This window comes from Perna viridis, chromosome 4 (genome assembly GCF_037379345.1).
Source record: "Perna viridis isolate PV_CMFRI_1.1 ecotype Kerala chromosome 4, ASM3737934v1, whole genome shotgun sequence".
NCBI lineage: Eukaryota > Metazoa > Mollusca > Bivalvia > Mytilida > Mytilidae > Perna > Perna viridis.
The window spans coordinates 25,060,300-25,081,750 of NC_142448.1; the positions used below are offsets into that span (position 1 = coordinate 25,060,300).

Below are 21,451 nucleotides of genomic sequence, written 5' to 3' on the forward strand. Positions count from 1 at the left end.
AAACCCAACCGCGTGGAATTATACGTTACGCATGCTCGTCGACTACCCTGAGGTTACCAGGGTGTATTATTACTTTGGCTAACGTGAGTGTTTGGGTAATAACAAAATCGTTGAAGGCTCCACTCTTGTGATGTTTATGGTTTCCTCTAAAGTTTACTACTAGGTTTATCATCTCATGCGAAAACCTGACCGCAAACCATAGTGGTGCACCATGTTGGGAAAGATGCCACGTTCCTCGCACGTTAAAAAAACCCAACTGTGATATTCTCCTAGAGTAGGAACCATAGGGCTCCGCCACAGGAGGCTAAAGTGCCCGACCCTACCCACCTTTCCATATTTTCAGTTGCAATCAAAATTTCTCCACCAAATTATCCTTGTGTCCTATCCCATTTTTAATTTCATCATCATTTCATGTTCATTTTATCATCCACTTCATGTTCATCGCCTGAATATAGCTGAAATATTGCTGCTCGGGCGTTAAATCCCAACAAACAAACAAACAAACTAAAGCGTAGTCAGGCTGCTGCACAATTCCTTAGAGTAATTGGACCTTTTGTCAGTTTAATATAAGGATTTGTTAACATCGGTGAATCTGCAGAATTGAAAGCTATCAAAGCTCTGTACAAAAATGTGGTGGACCAACGATTTGATCAAGTAGACTTGCAATTCACTGAAGTAAAGCGGCTAATTAAATGGAGCACAACACAAATTCCGTTCATTTCAATCGAACAGAAAATTAACGCAGGGTGGGATTATTTCCATGATCTTTACACATTTCCTACTACCGCAATACGTTCCCAGAGGAAAATCTTCTTAGCAAAATTCGAAAGCGATTACGATGAAAGTGGAACTAAACTGTATAACGGCATTACGAACAAAGATCATTTGGTAATGGAATTTTGACATCGGCAATGGCAGCAACACAATATGACAGACGAAAAATCCAGGTATTCATGGAAGGATTGGAACTTACTTACTATTCGCTCAAGGGATACCATTCTAGCATTCCAACGTATGAAAAGAAATGGAAAACTCGTCTTGATCATGTAAGATCTAAAATGGAAGACATTTACCATCAACTTATGGCTCAATATCAACGACACGTACCAACTGATGTTGAGAAATTTATGAAGGGAAATCCAAAAGACGTTTTAAACAAAATGCTACTGCCAATGCCTTATACAACCGTCTTGTGGAATAATATTTCTCGCGAGATTGGTTCGTTGTTGTTTATAATAACATTGCAGGTGGTGATACACATTGGTTTGGTGGGTGTCATGGAGTCGGAAAATTTAGATCCTATGGTCAAAACTATCTCGTTGCTAGTGTGAATAAGAAAACTTCACATATTTCAAAATAACCATGATTAACATCGTAAATCATGTCCATTCCTGTGATGTCAGACACACCACTACAGTTCACAGACATATTCATACTAGAGTTGATGCACAAAAGGCTTACGAGACATTTCCAGCCTCAATTCGGGGCCACTATTCACCGTATGCTGCCAAAGATGTTATTGAAGTTTCAGCGGATTCACATTTTGAGGCGCCTGATTTGCGCTTTGCTCATCCTTCACTTGAAGATGGTGTAACCATGTTGTGTTATGCGTTAAACAATAAATATTCAGTTATATTTGTATTACAAGTTCAAGTGAATATTCTTCAATTTAGGGTTCCTTTCGAACACTGACATTTAGCACCAAAATGCCTTAAATACCAATAGATTTCCCTACTGATTATGCACTCAAGCTGCAGCCTTTGAAATCTTTTCTCATAACGTTGCCGGTAAGGGACATATCAGTGCTATCTAGTAATGCCGATAGAAACATAAGACCGCTCAAACTTTAGAATACTTTAATACAAGGTTATACTAAATGGACATTCTCTTGCTTGTTAAACATATTTGATTGCAACAAAAAACTAACATAATACACTACAAATGGTAAAAGAAATTCTACGAAATTTTTGTATGCTTTTGTGTAAGACCATTTGTTTTCCAATGTAAGGCATCACAAGTCAGAATATAATGGTATAATGATAGTTTCAGTGAAGTGTCAATTTAGATGACAGATTGTGAATAGATCGATATTATTATACGTCAATTATTGCCGGTTGATCGAATGTGAGCGAAGGATGTTGAAGATCAACTTTGGCCCTACATATTTTAGCATAATACTACACGCATGATGTCAATAGTGAAAAATATAACCTATTTAATGTACATTTGAACAAAAACAAATACAATAGTTTTGATAGGACGGAACCACAACTATATAACCTCAGCAATAACGTTAAATTATAGAAAATTGTATTTAATGCGTAGTTCTCCCGTAATGAGTATAGGAATCATATTATATCAACATCATATGCAGTGCAATCGTTAATATATTACTTTCTACATTTAAACGAATGTCATACACAAAATAAAAGCGTTTACTGGATGATCAAAATATGAAAATTGGAGTAAAAATGACCGGTTTAATTTTTATCCCTACACGAAATGTATTTGAAAACTAGGTCCAACAATATAAAATTGAGTATTTTACACTTCACAACATATTATAAATTTATACAAAATGGGTATGTACAAAAGTTAATATTCCTGTATATTTCTATCACATGCTTATGCTTTGATTTCTGTCTTGTTTTTGTTCACTGGTTGTTATATCATATGTTTGATTCACAAATGTTGCTTCAGTATCGTCATAACCTAGATTATCCAGAGTGACGTCATCTTTGTATTTTTGACTCCCATCATCATCACCATAACGTGCAGAATTGCCATTGGACCTTGCCTTTGTACTGAAGACAAAAACAAATCGTATAACTTCCATAGCATAGTCGGTTGTTTGAGTCTATGATGTGTACCTTAACCATTGACACCAAAAGTTTATTAAAAAATCGTTTTACTTTCAACAGACGGTGTCTTTTAAAAAACAATAAAATTATAATTTGATCTTAAAGAATTGTGATTAATTTTACGTATTTTTTCTGTAGGTCAAACAAAATGACATGTAGTTATGCCAGGTTAGAAAGGATCTGAAGTGTGGAAAATAATTGTCAGTCGCTTCTTTCTCCATACTGACAATTTTTCTACCAAAATTCTAGCAATCATTTTTTGGTTACATTTGAGAAAATATCCATTACTGATGTCAACATTATCTTGCACTTTTCCATGGCGATTATATGAATAAATCTCGCGTTTTCCTCAGATTACTATGTTTTTTTTTTTCAAAATATGTAAAATTTACATATGACTACCTTCTTCTCCGAAAAATCAATGCTACAACTACTCCACAGATAACAATTACAGCAGCTAATACTCCAATAATAACTCCAGTATTGTTCTAAAATTAAAATGTATTTAACACAACAAACCAACCAAATTTACTTTATACTAGTCTCGCAATTTGTGCCAGTTTTCCGATATTAAATTACCTGGTACCATATGTATTGACTATATTATCTATTGTGCTTTACTTCTTTCAGGTGATATTGCTTGAAGCTTTACGTCATCAGCTAAAATATTCTACATTTGCTTAAATACACTGACTGAATTTATTCAAATTATGGAAACAAATTATTTCTATCTTTAGTTCAAATTCTCACAACCGGACATGAGATAATGAAGAACAGAAAATATTTTACTTTCACTCCACATCCAGTCTTGATTTAATGCTTTATTATTTATCTGTGTTTCTAGGGTTGCATTCGACTACGTTGTTTTACTAGACAATAATAGCAAAATAATACCTGTAGATGTCAATATAATGCAAATCTCGGTATACTGTACACTTGTTTCAATCAGTATCATTACAATCTAATACTACGCAAGTTCAAGATTCACAATATATATAAAATTATTTTATGGTTGATTCCAATGGTTATATCAGTAAATTATAGTGTTACGTAGCAAGGGTCATGTTTTCGTTTAATTCAATTGACCAATTGATCTTTTCTTTTCATATTAGTTCATATAATAACAAAAATGCACGATAAGCATGGATCATGATCAGTGTTTATTGTGTTAAGTTGAAAATATTGATCCCTACAAATGTTCTTTGTTAACAAGGAAATAAACAAGAAATTAAACGTGTTAAAAGCCATATTGATTTATGACAGACCATTCATATTTACCTGTTTGTTCTTGGGTTTGTTTTTGGTGGGTCTTACTCTTCCATCGTATGTTTTTAAATGAAGTTGTTTGGATGCTTTGTTAAAGTACTGTCGTGCTTCACTGTTACTAAGTTTTTTACCATTTAATAACACAGAATATGTCACATTTGTCACTGGTTCACTAAAGAATAAAGCAAGACCAAAATCATAAGATAAACAAAGGATCTTTACTTCATGTTCTTTGTTGTGTATGTCTGTTTTCCATGTCTTTGTCCCTTGATTACATTCTTTTGATTACCGCTATAACCTTGGTTCCCTTGATTATTCTTTAACAAGCGTAAATGTCTTTTATGTAGTGTAATACATGTATTTCTGAACAAAGTCACTTATCAATAAAGGTGAGTCATCTTTCAATTCAAAATATTTCCCTTTTAGAACATTGATAGATCGAAATTACTGAAAATATTTAACTCAGTACAAATTATTTCCTTTATATAATAATAACAGATATGTATCATATATTTAGGTTTAATATCAATAAAATATGAACTATAACAATTTTTTCTTTGATTCTGACATTAATGCATTGTTGTGTATTTGCATTATTTATGTCCTTATGCGCTGAACTTATATTTAGATAAAGGAACAAATCAATAATTATTATAAACATGAAACTGACTTACTTGTTTTCACCGAAAACGATACTTATTTCCGTTGTCACCTGGACATTAAGGCTATTATCATTTAAATCACTTCGTATAAGGTTCTGCATTATGGAAGTAATATTCCTCATATATCGTTTAATGTTTCCTTTTATCAAAGTTTGTGATTTAGTTTTAGGTGGTAAAATAGTTATTTCTGGTTTTGAATGCGTTGCAAATGTGCCTTTCGTCTGAGTTTTAGTATACAACACAGTTGAAGAGACAAGCATCGATGAATCTGTTTTCCTTGTCGTTAATGAAGGAGTTGTCGTCATATTTCTTAGTGTATTTGAAGACATCGGTATTTTTGATGAGGTTGTCGATGTTTTTGAACGTGTAGTCGTAGACATTATTGTAGGAGTATTTGCCGGTTTTGTTGTAGGTGATATTGTCGACGTTGTCGATGTTTTCGAACGTGTAGTCGCAGACATTGTTGTAGGAGTATTTGTCGATTTTGCTGCAGGTGATATTGTCGACATTGGTGTTGTCATCAGCATTGTAGTAGATGGAGTCAAGGAAGTGGGAGAAGTCGTTGGTGCTGTAGTTGCACTCTTCGGTGATGATTTTGCTGTTGTCGTTGGCATTGACGGCGTAAATGAAGTCGTGGATGTTGTCATGGGTGTAGTCATTGGTGTTGATGGTGAAGTCGATATTTTTGTAGGTGTTGAAGATACGCTAAACGTTTTTGTTGATGGTGGTGTAATTGTCGGCATTGTCGTTGGCTTTGTGGTAGGTGAAGCCGTTGGTGTTATTTTTGTAGATTTCGTTTTAGGTGCAGTTGTTGGTGTAATTTTTGTCGATGTTTTAGATGTAGACATTGATGATGTTGCTGTGGTTTGTGTTGCTGTAGGTGTAGTCGTCGGTGTTAATGTTGATTTTGTTGTTTTCGATGTTGGAAATGTAGTAGTTGGCGTTTTTGTTCTTCTATGCGTAGTCGTTGGTGTTGGTGTGGATTTCGTTGTTGTAGATGTTGTGGGTGTAGTTGTTGGTTTTGTTTGTGTGGTTGTTGTAGGTGTAGTCGTCGGGGTTAATGTTGATTTTGTTGTTTTCGATGTTGGAAATGTAGTCGTTGGCGTTTTTGTTCTTCTATGCGTAGTCGTTGGTGTTGGTGTGGATTTCGTTGTTGTAGATGTTGTGGGTGTAGTTGTTGGTTTTGTTTGTGTGGTTGTTGTAGGAGTAGTCGTCGGGGTTAATGTTGATTTTGTTGTTTTCGATGTTGGAAATGTAGTCGTTGGCGTTTTTGTTCTTGTATGCGTAGTCGTCGGTGTTGATGTGGATTTTGTTGTTGTAGATGTTGTGGGTGTAGTTGTTGGTTTTGTTTGTGTGGTTGTTGTAGGTGTAGTCGTCGGGGTTAATGTTGATTTTGTTGTTTTCGATGTTGGAAATGTAGTCGTTGGCGTTTTTGTTCTTCTATGCGTAGTCGTTGGTGTTGGTGTGGATTTCGTTGTTGTAGATGTTGTGGGTGTAGTTGTTGGTTTTGTTTGTGTGGTTGCTGTAGGTGTAGTCGTCGGGGTTAATATTGATTTTGTTGTTTTAGATGTTGTAGGTGTAGTCGTTGGTGTTGAAGTTCTTCTATGCGTATTCGTCGGTGTTGGTGTGGATTTCGTTGTTGTAGATGTAGGTGAAGTTGTTGGTGTTGTTTGTGTGGTTGTTGTAGATGTAGTCGTTGGTGTTGTTGTCGGTGTTGTTGTAGGAGAAGTCGTCGGTGTTGTTGTGAATTTTGTTGTAGTTAGTGTAATCGTTGGCGTAGATGTGTATTGTGTTGTCAGTGTTGTTGGTGTAGCCGTTGGTGTTGTTGTGGGTTGTGTTTGTATAGTATGTGTTTTTGTTGGCGTTGTTGAAGGTGTTGTAGATGTGGTCGTTGTAGTCGGAATTTTTGTTGTACGTTTAATTTGACATTTGTTTCCAATGAATCCATACGTACAATTACACTTAAAGGTGTTTTCAAGATTAATGCACTCCCCACTATTTTGACATGGTTTCATTTTGCAATGGTCAATAGCAGAATCACAATTTTTACCAGAGAAACCAGCTGAACAAAAACATTGGAAACCTTCAACCTGATCTACACACGTGCCGTGTTGACATGGTGAGGATGTACAATCATCAATACTGGTTTCACATATCTTGCCTGAAAAACCTTTCGGACATTTACAAGAATATCTGTCGATATTGTCAACACAGGTCGCTCCATTTCTACACGGTGACGAAGAACACTCGTTAATGTCGATTTCACACTTTTTACCTGAAAATCCCGGTTTGCATGAGCAATTATATCCATATATCAAGCTATTGCATGTTGCGTTATTTTTACAAGGAGTCGCTTTACAGAAATTGATTTTGGAAGAACAATTTTTTCCAGTGAATCCAGGCAAACAAGTACAAGAATAGTCATTAACAAGATTATGGCAGGTTGCACCGTTTAAGCATGAATTATGTCTACATTCATCAATATCTTCATCACACGTTTTTCCCATATATCCTGGTTTGCATGAACAACGAAAGCTATTTACTAAATCGGTACATTGACCATGGATACATGGTTTAGATGCACAATCGTCAACATTAATTTCACATTGTTTGCCTTGAAAACCTACCGAACAAGTACAGTTGTAGCCGCCTAGTATATCGGTACAGGTACCGTGTTGACAAGGGGAGGAGGCGCATTCGTCTATATTTATTTCACAGTTCTTACCTGTGTATCCTTTCGTACATTTACAGGTATAACTGTTTACATTATCAGTGCATTTCGCACCATTCCTGCACGGGGCTGATGCGCATTCGTTTGTATTTATTTGACAATGCGTTCCATTGAATCCAGATAAACATGAACAAGTATACCCATTCTTATGATTTTGGCATGTTGCATTGTTTTTACAGGGAATAACCTTACAGAAGTCAATTTCAGTTGAGCAATTTTTGCCTGTATATCCAGGCAAACAAATACAGGAATAGTCATTCACATGGTCCTGACAGGTTGATCCGTTTTGGCAATAGTTAAAACTACATTCGTCAATTTCTATATCGCATGCTTCTCCTGTATATCCCGGTGCACATAAACATCTAAATTTATTAAGTCCATCGATGCAAGTACCGTTTTTGCAAGGATTGGTTACGCAATCGTCAATATTGATTTCACAGTTTTTACCCGCTAACCCAGTTTTACATGTACAGGAGTATTTATTTATACCGTCGCGGCATGTTCCATTATGTTGACAGGGATGTGATAAACATTCGTTAACGTTAATCTCACAATAATAACCAGTAAATCCAGGTGCACATTTACAAGTGTAGTTATTTACACCATTAGCACAAGTTGCATTGTTTTTGCACTTACTTGATATACACTCATCAATATATTTTTCACAACGTTGACCAGTATAACCATTTCTACATGTACAATCAAAACTTGTTCCTGTATTGGTACAGTTGACAGCGTTTAGGCATGGATTGGAGGCGCAACTGTTGACAATGTCACAGTTTTTTCCAACTTGCCCTATAAAAAAGGAAAAATAATAATGGTATTTCACGAACTTCGAATTTTGAACAATACCCTTTTAAATATTTAGATACAGGTTCAACCAACGCAATTAATAAACTGAATATTCATACACTGAATAATATTTCACTTCCCAACATGTCCTCATTATTTCCAAAATGCATCATTTCAAGAAGGTTAATAATAAGTACATGTACATTATAAAGAATAATTTACACTTCAAAACAAGCAGTAATTGTCATTGTTATTTGTTAGTTGGTTGTTTGTATGAGCTTGTTTTTACTTTTGTTTAGTCTTTTGTTTGTATGTTTTTGTGGGTTTTTGTGATTTTTTTGTGATTTTTTTTTTTGCATTTGCATTTGCATGAATCAAATAACGCTTTTCATATTTAGTAGCTTACAATAATATCAATATCATATCAATAATAAGATGTTTAAGATCAACAGTCCATGTTGTCATAAATATTGAATGATCTTATCCGTGATTCCGACCACATTTCCAATGAATTTTGGCCAGTCTTGCCGGTTAACAAATTAAGTAGTGAAATTATCACTCAAATGTTTAAAATATTCTACGATTCTTGGATTTTAGCGTCATATAACTATACGATTTAGTTTCATAGCGAAAAATCTAACTTTACAATAATGAAAACTTTTTTTTCAATCTACCTGAATCAAAATGATAATAACTCTTAAATTGTTGACATGTTCATAATCATATTCCATGTATTCCACTGGGCGTCATTATTCGGATTACTCCTTCATTACTCGTATCGTTCGAAATATTTTTGAAAGATGTTTTTAATTTGTTTTTGCAAGCTTTTGAGTCTTGGAGATTTCTGTGTTGTTATCAAATGTTAATACTTCGGACGGACTATAAATGATATGATGTAAAAGGTGTCATGAAATAATCTCTATATGTTTATACCTGCTTCACATGCTGAGAAATACTCCAGTTGTATTCTAAAATAAATTTATGTTTCTATAATTAGAATTAATTAATTAACATTTCTGACAAAAGACTAAGAATATCAACAATTGCTCGAGTAGTACTCGATCATCGCTCGGTAGTACCAGGAATTGAATACAAAAGTGCTACTCAACTAATGAGTGTCTTAAATGAGATTGTCCACATATTTGTTTTCATTAAGGCCAAAATCAGAAGAACACTATTCATGTGCAGGTATACAATAACCATGAAAGCCAATCCGGTACGATGATCAGAAGAATACTACTCATGTACACAAATTCAAAGCACCAACATGTCATTACGTGTACACAAGTCAAAGTTCCTCAATTAATAAGTACAATTTCGTCCCATGAGGTATAGGGACAGTGAATGATTTAACAATGTTTTCATCGTTATATTTACCGGTTGTCATCTATACTACTAAAGGAAAAGACCGATTTCTTTGAGCCGCAACTCCTTTGAAACCATACAAGGTCGAATATATTTGTGATATGATATAAATGTAGTGTCATGTACTTCCTGAATTTGTCTTTGAAACAATATTATTTCTACGGAAAACGCGATTTTTTGGGAAAATATCCCAATTTGGAGACCGTCATAGGTCCGTGTGTTACACTATGCTTTGACGCATGCTCAATCGACGTACTGTCCGGATTATGTGTACAGGTAGAACGGTACTATTTCTCATTATTTTAGGTTGGCCTTTTGTGTACCCTACTTAAGTAAATACTTCCGGACACTGTGATTGGACAAATTGTGCTGATACCCAAAATGTTTTATTAATTCCAGACTCTAACATTATTATACTTTTAAAAAATTGCATTATATTTTTTGAAAACCATTTTATTCAAATATTATAAATTTTTAAAATTTATGTGCGATTCGCAGAAAAAGGGGGATCTTTGACCCCAAACATTATCTGCTTAAAATACCAAAAAATCGAGATGGTTTTGCTAAGACTTTGATCGCAATTTTAGTTAGAGAAATGAAGATATTACTGGAAGAAAGTCAGTTTATAGCTCCGTCGTTGTTTTAAAGTTGTAATTTTTCAAAAAGCTTTACTATTGTCGCCTGTGGGAAATAAATAGTACCGTTCTACCTACATGTGTAACACAAGTATTGTACGTTCATTATTTTGCTTAATTAAACGACAACCACCATTTTTCTGAGGTGCAAAACTGTCCAGACATGGCAAGGCGCAGAACGTGTCAAAATAAACCTCCTCCCTTCTAAGTGTAAACATCTGCACCCGAAGTCCGGACCCCTCCCCCTTTTTATGTATAAACTGGCATGACTGGTAAACTCCCTACCCATTGCTTTTAGTAAAATGTTGAATTATTTAAAAATTTAAAAACTGAAAATGAAAAAAACGTTAACTCCCTCAAACCAGACCAAGAAGGCCCCCTATAACGTGTACATGATAAAATAAAAATCAAGGTTACTCTCTTGCTGCCCACTGGCCATGAAGTGAAAACTTGGGTAAAGCCTGGGGATAACCAGCTAATAGCACTAGGGTAACATGTAGAGACTGCTAATATTGAATTAATCGATCACTGTCATTAACGCAGCGCATGTCTGGAGCAGTTATATTGTTTATTGCAAGTGTATTTTAATGGAGTATTTTTTTCCTCGACGGCCCATATCAACTTCTAAAGTCTTAATTCTCTTTGCGTTAGTCGGTGTCGTTATCGTCGTCGTAAAACATCAGCTCCTCCCATACCCCTGGGTCAAATTAAACCTGGACAAATAAAACAGCTTCTTAGTCGCGGATTAAACCAATTTGTCCAGGTAAGTGTATTGGCATGGAAATTTTGCTTAGGGACACACAATTTAACTTTCGGGGGGGCGTTTTCTTTGGTTGTTAAAAATATTTCGATCCTGATTGTGGAGAAAAGATAATTTGGTAAGGATTAGTTAAAAAATAAGTAATGTGAATAAAAAAAAAAGAAAAAAAAGTAATTCGCTTACATGCGTCAGAGAAAAAAAACAATTCTGAGTCATAAGAAAACCAAGTCCCTTAAAAGGTTAATGGTCAACTCTTCTTAAACCACTTAAGCAATTTGAACAAAGCTATACATCATTGTTGTATGGTAGATGATCATAGATCCTTTACAACGATTACTCATTTTGTTTTAATTCGCGTAATCGTCAAATTAGTACTGTGTCCACACTTCGCTCAATCGAACGCGATTTCACGGGCATCCTCTAGCGCTATTTATATGATCAGGGACGACTTCGTTATCTTTGATTTTCAATTCATATTTGTTGAATTCCTGATTAAGTATCTCTCTCTGTCATTACATATATTGGCCACTGAACATATTATATAAGCTATTAATTGTTGGTTGCAATTTCGATTAATATCACATTATACATGATCTGTACAGTACAATACAAAAGAATAAGTACTCAAGTATTGCTCGTTGTTAGATTAACAAGTGTTTGAGTGTTACAGTATATTATACCAGACTTCCTGAGCTAAGTTTACAGTATAGTATCACTTTTCTACTTTGGTATTGTTTAAACTTGTTAATCTGTCTTTTAATGTTTTCATGTTGTACATCCAACGTACATTTGCCTGTACGCTTATTCATTGCATTGAATTAATTTAAAGTATACACCGAAAATCAAACAGCATGTCATTGACCCATTAATAGCCTAAAACCAATGTCGCAAATGCAATTATAAAATATTTCAAAAATCACCAGTAAAAAAATGCTGGAGTGTTGTAACAAAAGCAAACACGAAAACTAAAATTGTGAATAAGTTCAAAATACAAAAACAAAAATACCAATCATATATAATGAAAATTTCGATATGCTGTACACGTGTTTCAAGGTATAACCTCATCAGCGGCAATTGAATCAAATTTGCGAGATCCAAATAACCGAAGCAGCAATATGCAAATGAGGATGATACATACAAAATCTATCTGCCATTGAAAAAAAATTCGAATGAACAATATGCAAATGACCATGAATGTCATGACAAAGATATTTCAATCACGCCACTGGCCAGTGTATACATTTGACCAGAAAAATAGATTTTTCCTAGTAACACCGAATGATTTAAAAGAAAAAAATTCAAAAAATATAGTTCGATACAAAGATTAATTTCTTTTCCCATAATATAGATAAGCAAAATCTTACAAAAATATTATAAGCTTAATCCAATATTAGTTTTATACAAGAAGTCCTCCAAACCGAAACTATCAAATTAGGAAGTAATACCAATCACCGAGAGGTTCTCCCTTATGCAATACAAATGAAATTGGAATAAGGTTTTGAATAAGACAGTGTAAATCCATAGAGACAGCAAACAAGTAAGACGTTTAAACTCTAAAAACTGTTTATTGCCAATGTTTCTTGACAGAAAGTAAATGCTTGTCTCTAGTCACAAATGACAACTATACTATATTTTTTGTAAAAATCAGTTCAGAAACTAAACATTGTCATGCTGTTACAAAGCCTTGAAATGTTTTGTATTTGTTTGATTTGATTATTAATATTTAATGTATTAGTCAAATGTTATCTTATTATGCATAGAATCGTTACATTACACACTGAGACCTGACTCGTTTTTACTTATCCGGTCTTTAGTAGGTGATAAAGGGCACAAAAAATAAAATATCAACAATAGTGCCTCACTATATTAAGCTTATTTTCCTATTAAGGTTATAATAACATTGTTATGATTTTGTGTTTTATTTCTGTATAACTTTAAATTGTGAACAAATACTATGAATCGACGCCAAGACATAAGCTTATTATACCTCGTGTTTTGAGGTCCAGTCATCGTTAAGTGAACTTTGTTTTTGCTTGACAGGTCTGGTATTGTAATTGTTTGTTCAAGTGTAACGAAGTTCGTGTCCTTTCCAATTATATTTGCATCATAAACCTCAATTCTCAGATTCAACGTGTGCTGAAATAATATAATTAGTATACTGCAAAACAACTAGCCTCTAAATAGCCCGAAATAGTAATAGTATATAAAAAAAAAACCTTCCATACTAATGTCCTGTTTTCACGGAGTTTCATCTCGATAAGTTATAGAATGTTTCCATATTTTTTTTTCAAATTGATTATCGAGTTTCCTATTATAGGGTTGTTGTATTCATACTTGCAAATATTGTCTCGAACTAATATATCATATTACACGAGCTTGCATGAGCAATATTATATTCTGCGGAAATGCACAAACACAGTGATAAATGTGTTGGACATCTTGATGTATAGGTACAATACATTCGTTTGCTAATTTCCTTCCCTCTTTCGTCTTATCGGACGTGACAATTTATGGGCAACTATGTATTATTTCTAGGAAAGCAGAGGACACTCACACTACCGTTGCACCTGGACTTTGCTCGCAGTCTTAAGTTGAGTCCGAGTTGCTCATCTACATTTTTGTTTTGTTTTGTGCGTGCTATTTTTGGTTATTTCGTGTTCTTTGTTGTGTGTGGTTTTTTCCCTGTCTATAGATTCTTTTGATAATTCCTGGAATCTTGGTTCTCTTGTTTACTCTTATATAATATTGAGCTAGTTTTTATCAACTAAATATTCATATTTCAACTAGATCAATATACATGAACGGTAATGAAAAAATTTCCGAACAGATATACTCTAGGTAATAGTCAAAAGAAAAAATCGAAAATATCGTACAACAAGTGGCAATATCAAGGTAAAAAAGCACGCAATGGTCCTGACTTGGTACAGTCATTTCCAATTGAAATACAATGCAATATCATAGGGGTTAATTTCGGAACGCATCTTTTTTTTCCCAAATAATCATATAGATTCCGTGCAAATGTCGATGTATAATTCTTGCACGATTGTTTACATTGAATTAAACAAGTTAATATGTTTAATTTTTAATGAATACCATCTTTGCAGTCAAACGCCTATGGAATCTGATGAAATTGAAATCTCAAATAGTTTATTATAAGCTTATTTCAAAAGTATTAGTGAAGTTTTACCGTTACAAAATTGTCAATTATCATTATTTCTCATGAGGACACTAACCGGCTTTTCTGGATTTTTTTATTCCGATATGATAATTAATATTGTTTGGAATAACTTCGAAACCTATCCTATGAATTTAACTAGTGGCCCCGAAACTATTTTAAAAAATGTGTAGCAATACATGCATAGTCAAATTATGTTCATATACTTACAGTACTTGCTCCTGACGAAAAAGATATCGGATTAGGTTTGATGCCTGTTAAATCAATGTGGTTAGTATTATCTTTTCCATTGGTCTGTTTGCAATCCCTAGAAATGATCATCGATTTACATGGAGGAAATTGTTTCGTAAAATTAATTCTGTAGTAATATATTTAATTCAATACTTTTTTTTTTTTTTTTTTTTTTTTTTTTTTTTGTTTGTTTGTTTGTTTGTTTGGTTTTTTTTTGGTTTTTTTTAAACACAGCGTATTTTCTAAAACGCCTTAGCCGTCTTTCGACTATAATTCAATATCTAACTGTTGCTAAAATAGTGAGCGGTCGCCACTATTACATTGTACCGGAAACAATTTATTCTCTTCTATTTTTTATAACTTTATGAATATTTTTTTTATTTTTTTATCTTGGTTAGGTTTCTTTTAGTATTATCCCCTTTTCTTTAAAGTGTGGTTTGTTTACTAACTTACCCTGATAGGCATACTTTGAAGTAGGGATCGCATGGTTTATTTAACCAAGAATCACAGTTTCCCCAATCTGTGTCGTATCGTAAGAGTTTGACATTAACATTATAAGCACCATCTGCAAACATTTGTTCCTGAAAAGACAAACGTGTTTAAATAGCAATTTTTAATGTTTAGTAAACGTATCATTTTGATTTCATTCCTTCTTTTTTATTATAAAATAAAATTGTTTTGCATTGTGTTAATGAAAAAATGGGACTTGTATTCTACAAAATATTGGTTTTACTTCTATATATATGATTATTTGCTTTTGTTACTTTGTATGTATGATTTTAGTTACTTTATGTTCTTTGTTGTGTATGTCTGTTTTCCATGTCCGGTCTTTGTCTCTGGATTACATTCTTTTGATTACCGCTATAACCTTGGTTCCCTTGATTACTCTTTATTATCCCATGCATAAACATGAAAACACTTAATTCAATAAAACACATATTAAATCATATGCAATTCATATTCAATACTAATGTAAAGATAAACATAGTTATTCAAGTATTGTTTTCTTTTGTGGTTTCAATTCTTAGGTATTGTATGATGGCGAGCACAATCCCTAGCTTCGAAATAAGTTCAATCTAGTCATATAGATATCGCATTAACAGCTCCACTTGTGTTAAGAATAAGGACGTATCACCTTCAGAATTATCTGGTTGTGTTTATGGTCATATCTCGCTTTAAAATGGTACACAGACTGTTATTATGACATTGAAATCCGTCATATTTAGTTGATAAATTATGAACCGATTCTATATTTCATTAACAACCGGAACAAACGCCTAACTAAGATTACATTTTAACCAACTTCTACAATTGCTAGAACTAACATACTGGCATTTTTTTTTATTTTTTTTTATTTATTATTTTTATTTTTTTTTAATTTCACAATTATATTTCATATAACTAAAATTCTCCATCCATAAACCAACTATTTTAAAATAGCTCTTACTTTCAGTCACAGTGCAGTTGTTGTTTCAATGAAATCGAAAGTATAGATGTATGTTTCTCGGTAGGAACTATTATATAACCCATGTCTGTTAAAATCCTTTTGTCAATATGTTTAACTTGCAATGGAATACACATTTGCAATTGTAAAGGTTTTTTTTTTTTAATTCTAACAATTTCACAGACGTGTTAGACTGTTACATAAGAATGGGGATTTGTTGATGCATCCGAATTAAAATACCTGTTACCTGTTTATACTATGCCCAGTTTTTCATCAATAGAGAAGTATATAGATAAAAAACTAGGCATAGTATAAACAGCATTAAATAGCAAGCGGACATGTCAGAGAACACGCATAATAACTCAAATATGGAAACAAAATGATTTTATGTTATTTTTAGATAAAAAAAAAAGAAAACAAATCCTGGTTCCAAGGCCCTGTGATCAGATCGCATCAACTCGTAACCAAGCGCATCTTCTCGCTACACATCTTAATTCTAGAAAAAGTTTCACGTCAGTAACGATTTGACAATCCCGGTAATCGCAGCTAATAGCACAGTAATGGGAACCTAGGCTATTAAAACTTACGTATTGTGTGACAGCAAAAACAAACACTAAACACCAAAGAAATTCCATTTAGTCCTTATTATTTTCGTTGTTAATGAATAAAATTAAGTTTTCATATGAGGTCAAAGATTAATTATCTGAATCATTATCAATAATAATAAATAGGATTGTTCAGTATTCTAACAGATAGTACAGTGATATCTGATTCATTATCGATGTGTCGTGTACATAAACAAATACACATGAAAGAACCCACTAAGATTTGACGTATGGTTTCTTAATCATTATTATCAAAATGTGCCTTAACAAGACACCAATTAAGAGGCATCACAGGCCAGTAATATGTTTGTTCCAAGTCATAGGTTTAGCCATAAAATAAAGTATTTACAATTTATTGTGCGCCAATCCCACGTTAGATCTTCCTAAACATTAGATTCTTTGGTTACTCCTTGAAACACGTGTACAGCATACCGAAATTAGCAATATATATGATTGGTATTTATTTTTGTATTTCAAGTAAATAAATCTCCATGAAACTTGGTAGGAATGCTTTATGTGTTGTGAAATTGTAAAACCAAAATATTATTTTTTTTTCTGAATATATTTGGAGTTTTTATTACATCAGCAGATTTTGGTGGTGACTGATTAGTCCTCATTTGAATTATCAATCATTAAAAACCATTTTCAGGTAACGTTAATTGTGTAATCTACTTACTATTTTGACTGTCCAACTACTAGTGATAAATTCTGTGTTCCCAACTGCAAATGAACATTACTTTATATTTTAACTCCTGGGGAGGTACATTCATTTTAATACACTCCTGATTAACTTGGTCATTGCAAATAATTTAACATTGTTTTTTTTATTTCACATGCAAGACCATTTTCACTAGAATAAGGGGTAAAAACACATTTCATTGATGGTGTAAAGCTTTTGATATCTTTGCATGTCCTTCCGAACCACGAATATATGTAACAAGTCATAAAGCAAAATTATAGAAAAAAATATGATAATGATTTTATATGCATAATATGCCGTAGTGGAGCTTTTGAAGTCACTAAAGTAAAGTTTAATTATTTTGTTTAATAATTTAGTACATTTTTTAAAAGTCAGTGCACTTACATTGTAAGAATAGTTTAATCGATTTTTCAGCTGTTTTGTAAATTTTTTTATATATTTGTTTTGTGTTTTTAAATTTTTTTGTAGTTCAATTTTAGTTTGTAATTCAAGATTATTGTTTCAGTTGCAAAATTTGCCAAATAATTTAATTTCTTGAATAATTGACATCGACCTAAAATTGTGATAACTTGATAAGAATCCAACTTTGAATCCAAGTAATATTTCAACATTTTATGTTTTGATAATTGACCCTTGATGATACCGTCTTTGAGCGAGAATGTAATACAGAAAGTTAACTAATCTATCCTACATTGTGTATCTTTTCAGAAAATCGAATGATCCTTAGCTTAATTTGAGGGCAGTAGTTCATTCCGTGTTTTCATGTACAATGTATGATAACGCAATATATGGATTACTATGACAAGGGGAGATAGTGACCATGCTGAATGATATTTGATGTTTAGAAACAGATAATAAACGGTGTTGTTGTTAGCATATGTACCTGGGCAACTCCTCTTATGTTTAATATTTCGTAATGTCATGCAGGCATTTAACGTGCTTGATAAAACCATGCATAACAAGATGGGATATACAAACTACGCTTACTGGACTTTTGTAAGGCTTATAGGTCAAGAGATGTGGTTTTATAGAAACCACAATCTTAAAAATTATATCAGAAGGACAGGACCACAAGCTGTTGGAAATATAACAGCAAGGTGGTCGATGGGTAGGGCGAAAGAAAATAATAAATGCAAATCCTATTTTCATCTCATTGGGGTACATGAAATTTTGTTGGGTGCGATTTTCCTCAACAGCACCCGGAGTTAAAATTATCATTTGAAATCTACACTGTTAAGTGATGTGGGAAATATTGAATCATATTTTTTCTGTCCATAGCTGAGAAAAATAAATTGTTAAAATTCGCGGAGCTCAGCATGATACGACCGCTGCATGTTGAACTCTGTCCACTTGGGGATATTTGTTAATACGTTTTTGACACACGTTAGAATAGAGACTTACAGTTCATTATGACCGGAAGGGTACTTATCAAAGACGTTTGTCTTCGATCCCTGTACCTAAAAACGCAAGAAATATAAATCTGATCGAAAAATGCAGACAGGTGTTTTCATAAGGAATGAAATTTTAAAAAAAATTAAAATTGGATCCAAAATAAACAAGAGGCTCTCTAAAGAGCCTGGATCGCTCACCTTGCTTGATTCTAATTCTTTTTTTTTTTTGTAAAAGCTGCCAGGTTTTTTTTTGAGAAAAAATTTCTAACGCTCATACCTAAAGAACAGTCATATCAAATTTCATTATAGTTTCTGAGGAGAAAAGTTTTGAAAGTAATAACATTTAAAATAGGAAAAAACATTAAACAGATTCGGACGAAAATTTTACCACATAAGAGCTCATCATGCTGAACATTTTTATCCGGTAATAATTTGGCTAAACCTTAATTACGGTTATGGAAATATATGCAAGGTAAAACTGCTGTCTGACTCCTAATTCTATCTTTACTAACAGCGATCGCGTTTCTTTTTTTTTTTTTTTTCGCTAAATCTAGCGGCTTTGGAGATATCTGCCAAAAACTGCTGTATGATACCTATGTTCTATTTTTAGTAGAAACGACCATGTTTTACGACGAATCGAAAATCCCTACAAGCTCCATTGTTTCCAATTCAGTAGATAAACTGATACTTACCGTGGGCAATTCAAGTTCAACAAGGTCAGAGGTCAATGTCAGCTCACTGTAAAAGTTGATTTCAGGGTGTGGCTACTTCGGAACCTTATATTTGATCCACGTTGAGAGAGGAACATTTGCATAAATTAAAATTAATGCTTTCATGCTACCTTTTTCTTGTATTTTCAAGGTTGAGACATCTCAAGAGTCTGAAATGAACACCTTGGAACATGATGAAAATAAAAAAAATCCAGCTTTATCCTATTCTGATCCAAAAAAGGGACCGACAAGTTTACTTTTTGTTTACTTTGATCCAGTAGTTGTAGAAAAAAATGGAGGAGTCAGGCCAGATCGAGACAGAAACCAGATGCTCTCAAAATCTGTGAAGCTCGTCAGGTTTCGGATATCACAAGGATCTGGTGAAGGTAAAACCATACACTTCAGGGCATAAAAACTTCAATGCCAGTGATTTGAATTTAATGAAATGTTACAGACATGTACAACTGATCATGCTAACGATTGATTGTCTATGTCTTATAGTTTTCAAGATATAAAGCTTCAAAATACTGAAAATGATCAAATCACTTAAAAACAGGCATTCCATCGACTTCTTCAATATCAGAGATCTGATTTTAATAAATTTGTTACACAGATATAGACCTGATCATCGAATTTTCAGCTGATTATCTTCAAATTTTCAACTTGTTTTCTGGAATTTTCTACTTACTAACTTGAATTTTCAAGTTATTTTATTGAATTTTCAACTTGTTATCTTGAGTTGTTTAATAACCATCTTGAATTTTTGCAAGTTATTTAATTAAATTTTCAATTTTAACTTATTATTTTGGAATATTCTAGTTATTGTCTTGAATTTTCAAGTTATTATCTTACAATTTTCAACTTTGTGTTTTCTAAAAAAATAAAGAGTGGTCGATATAGGCTTCCGTAGATATCTGATGCAAATTGTTTGGGTTATTTTACTCGTTCGGAAACGTTTTGCACATACATCGTAATTTACAAAACATTCCAATATATTGGGGGATCTTGGGTGTTTCCACAGGGCGCATGGGAATCAGGAAGATGAGACGCGTTATGTACTAATAAAACTTGGATATCGATCTTCACTACCTAAATAGTTAATCATCCTTATTTTCACTTTAAGCATAATGAAAAGCTGCAGTGAAACATTTCTACTTCTGGATAGGTTTTTAATGTATATGTAAAGAAGTGTTTAAGGTTTGTGACCCTGAACTCGGTTCATATCTTTTTAACTGTATTGTGGCAGGATACTGCATAATTAACTACAATTATTTTCGATGGGTGGTGAAGGTTCAGCTTTCGGCGTCTAAAAATATCTTATGTCCAACATATATTTCATGGGTTCTTTTTTCATTTATTACTGAACATGAGCAAAAAGTAAACATAAGCTTCTCTAAAGTAAATCTAAAACAAGACCAATACATGTCTTGACTTACCTGTACATGTCACAGTCATGTATTTGCCAGCGCATTGTATATCAACACTAAGCAAGTTAAAAAGAGTACAGTGTGGGTTACAAATTTTCAGAAGTAATGCACTAATGATAGCACATACTGCAGAACAATAAGTTAAGTTCAACATGCTAAAAATGTAGGAAACAATTAATCAAATTTCTCAATAATAAACTTGTAGGTGCACATCACCTACCGGTGCACATGGTCCATGCTCACAGTTTTTAGTGGAGTCCGAGGTGCTCATTTGCTTTTGTTACTTTGCATGCATTATTTCAGTTGCTTTGTGTTCTTTGTGTATGTCTGTTTTCCATGTCTGGAAGTTGAGCGACTACTAAACCTACTATCACCTTTGGTGAAAACTAATTTGCATGATACGACAACAGCATGTTGAGCTCTGTTTAGTGGCAAGTGTGGACACAATATTAGTTTTTGACACACTTAAACATAGGAACTTAGTTACAGCTCATTTTGGATAAAACAACTGGTTTTGATACAATTTTGCACAATATTTTGAAATTCAGTTTTTGTAAAAAGTACTGCTTTCAGGGTTTTTTTATGGATTACTTTGTACCCCATTATCTCAACATTGTTAAATGAATAAATTTGCTTACATAGTTACTAAACCTCTTGAAAAAGGAATAATTTGCCAAAAAAAAATAAAAAGCTTTG

The 21,451-nt window shown here is 33.2% G+C and overlaps 1 protein-coding gene and 1 pseudogene across 1 annotated transcript; one reads left to right on the forward strand and one right to left on the reverse strand.

Moving 5' to 3' along the window:
- Positions 1–31: 31 nt before the first annotated feature.
- Positions 32–2,956, forward strand: LOC148619452 (uncharacterized; annotated as a pseudogene).
- LOC148619453 (uncharacterized) lies at positions 1,840–16,657 on the reverse strand. Its single transcript, XM_088577041.1, has 9 exons — positions 16,510–16,657; positions 14,932–15,059; positions 14,458–14,554; positions 13,060–13,208; positions 9,246–9,280; positions 4,802–8,315; positions 4,140–4,299; positions 3,264–3,349; positions 1,840–2,804 (listed from the first exon to the last, which is right to left on the reverse strand). Exons 1-9 carry the CDS (start codon positions 16,555–16,557, stop codon positions 2,618–2,620), a joined length of 4,404 nt encoding a protein of 1,467 aa, XP_088433167.1. The 5' UTR covers positions 16,558–16,657; the 3' UTR covers positions 1,840–2,617.
- Positions 16,658–21,451: the final 4,794 nt, after the last annotated feature.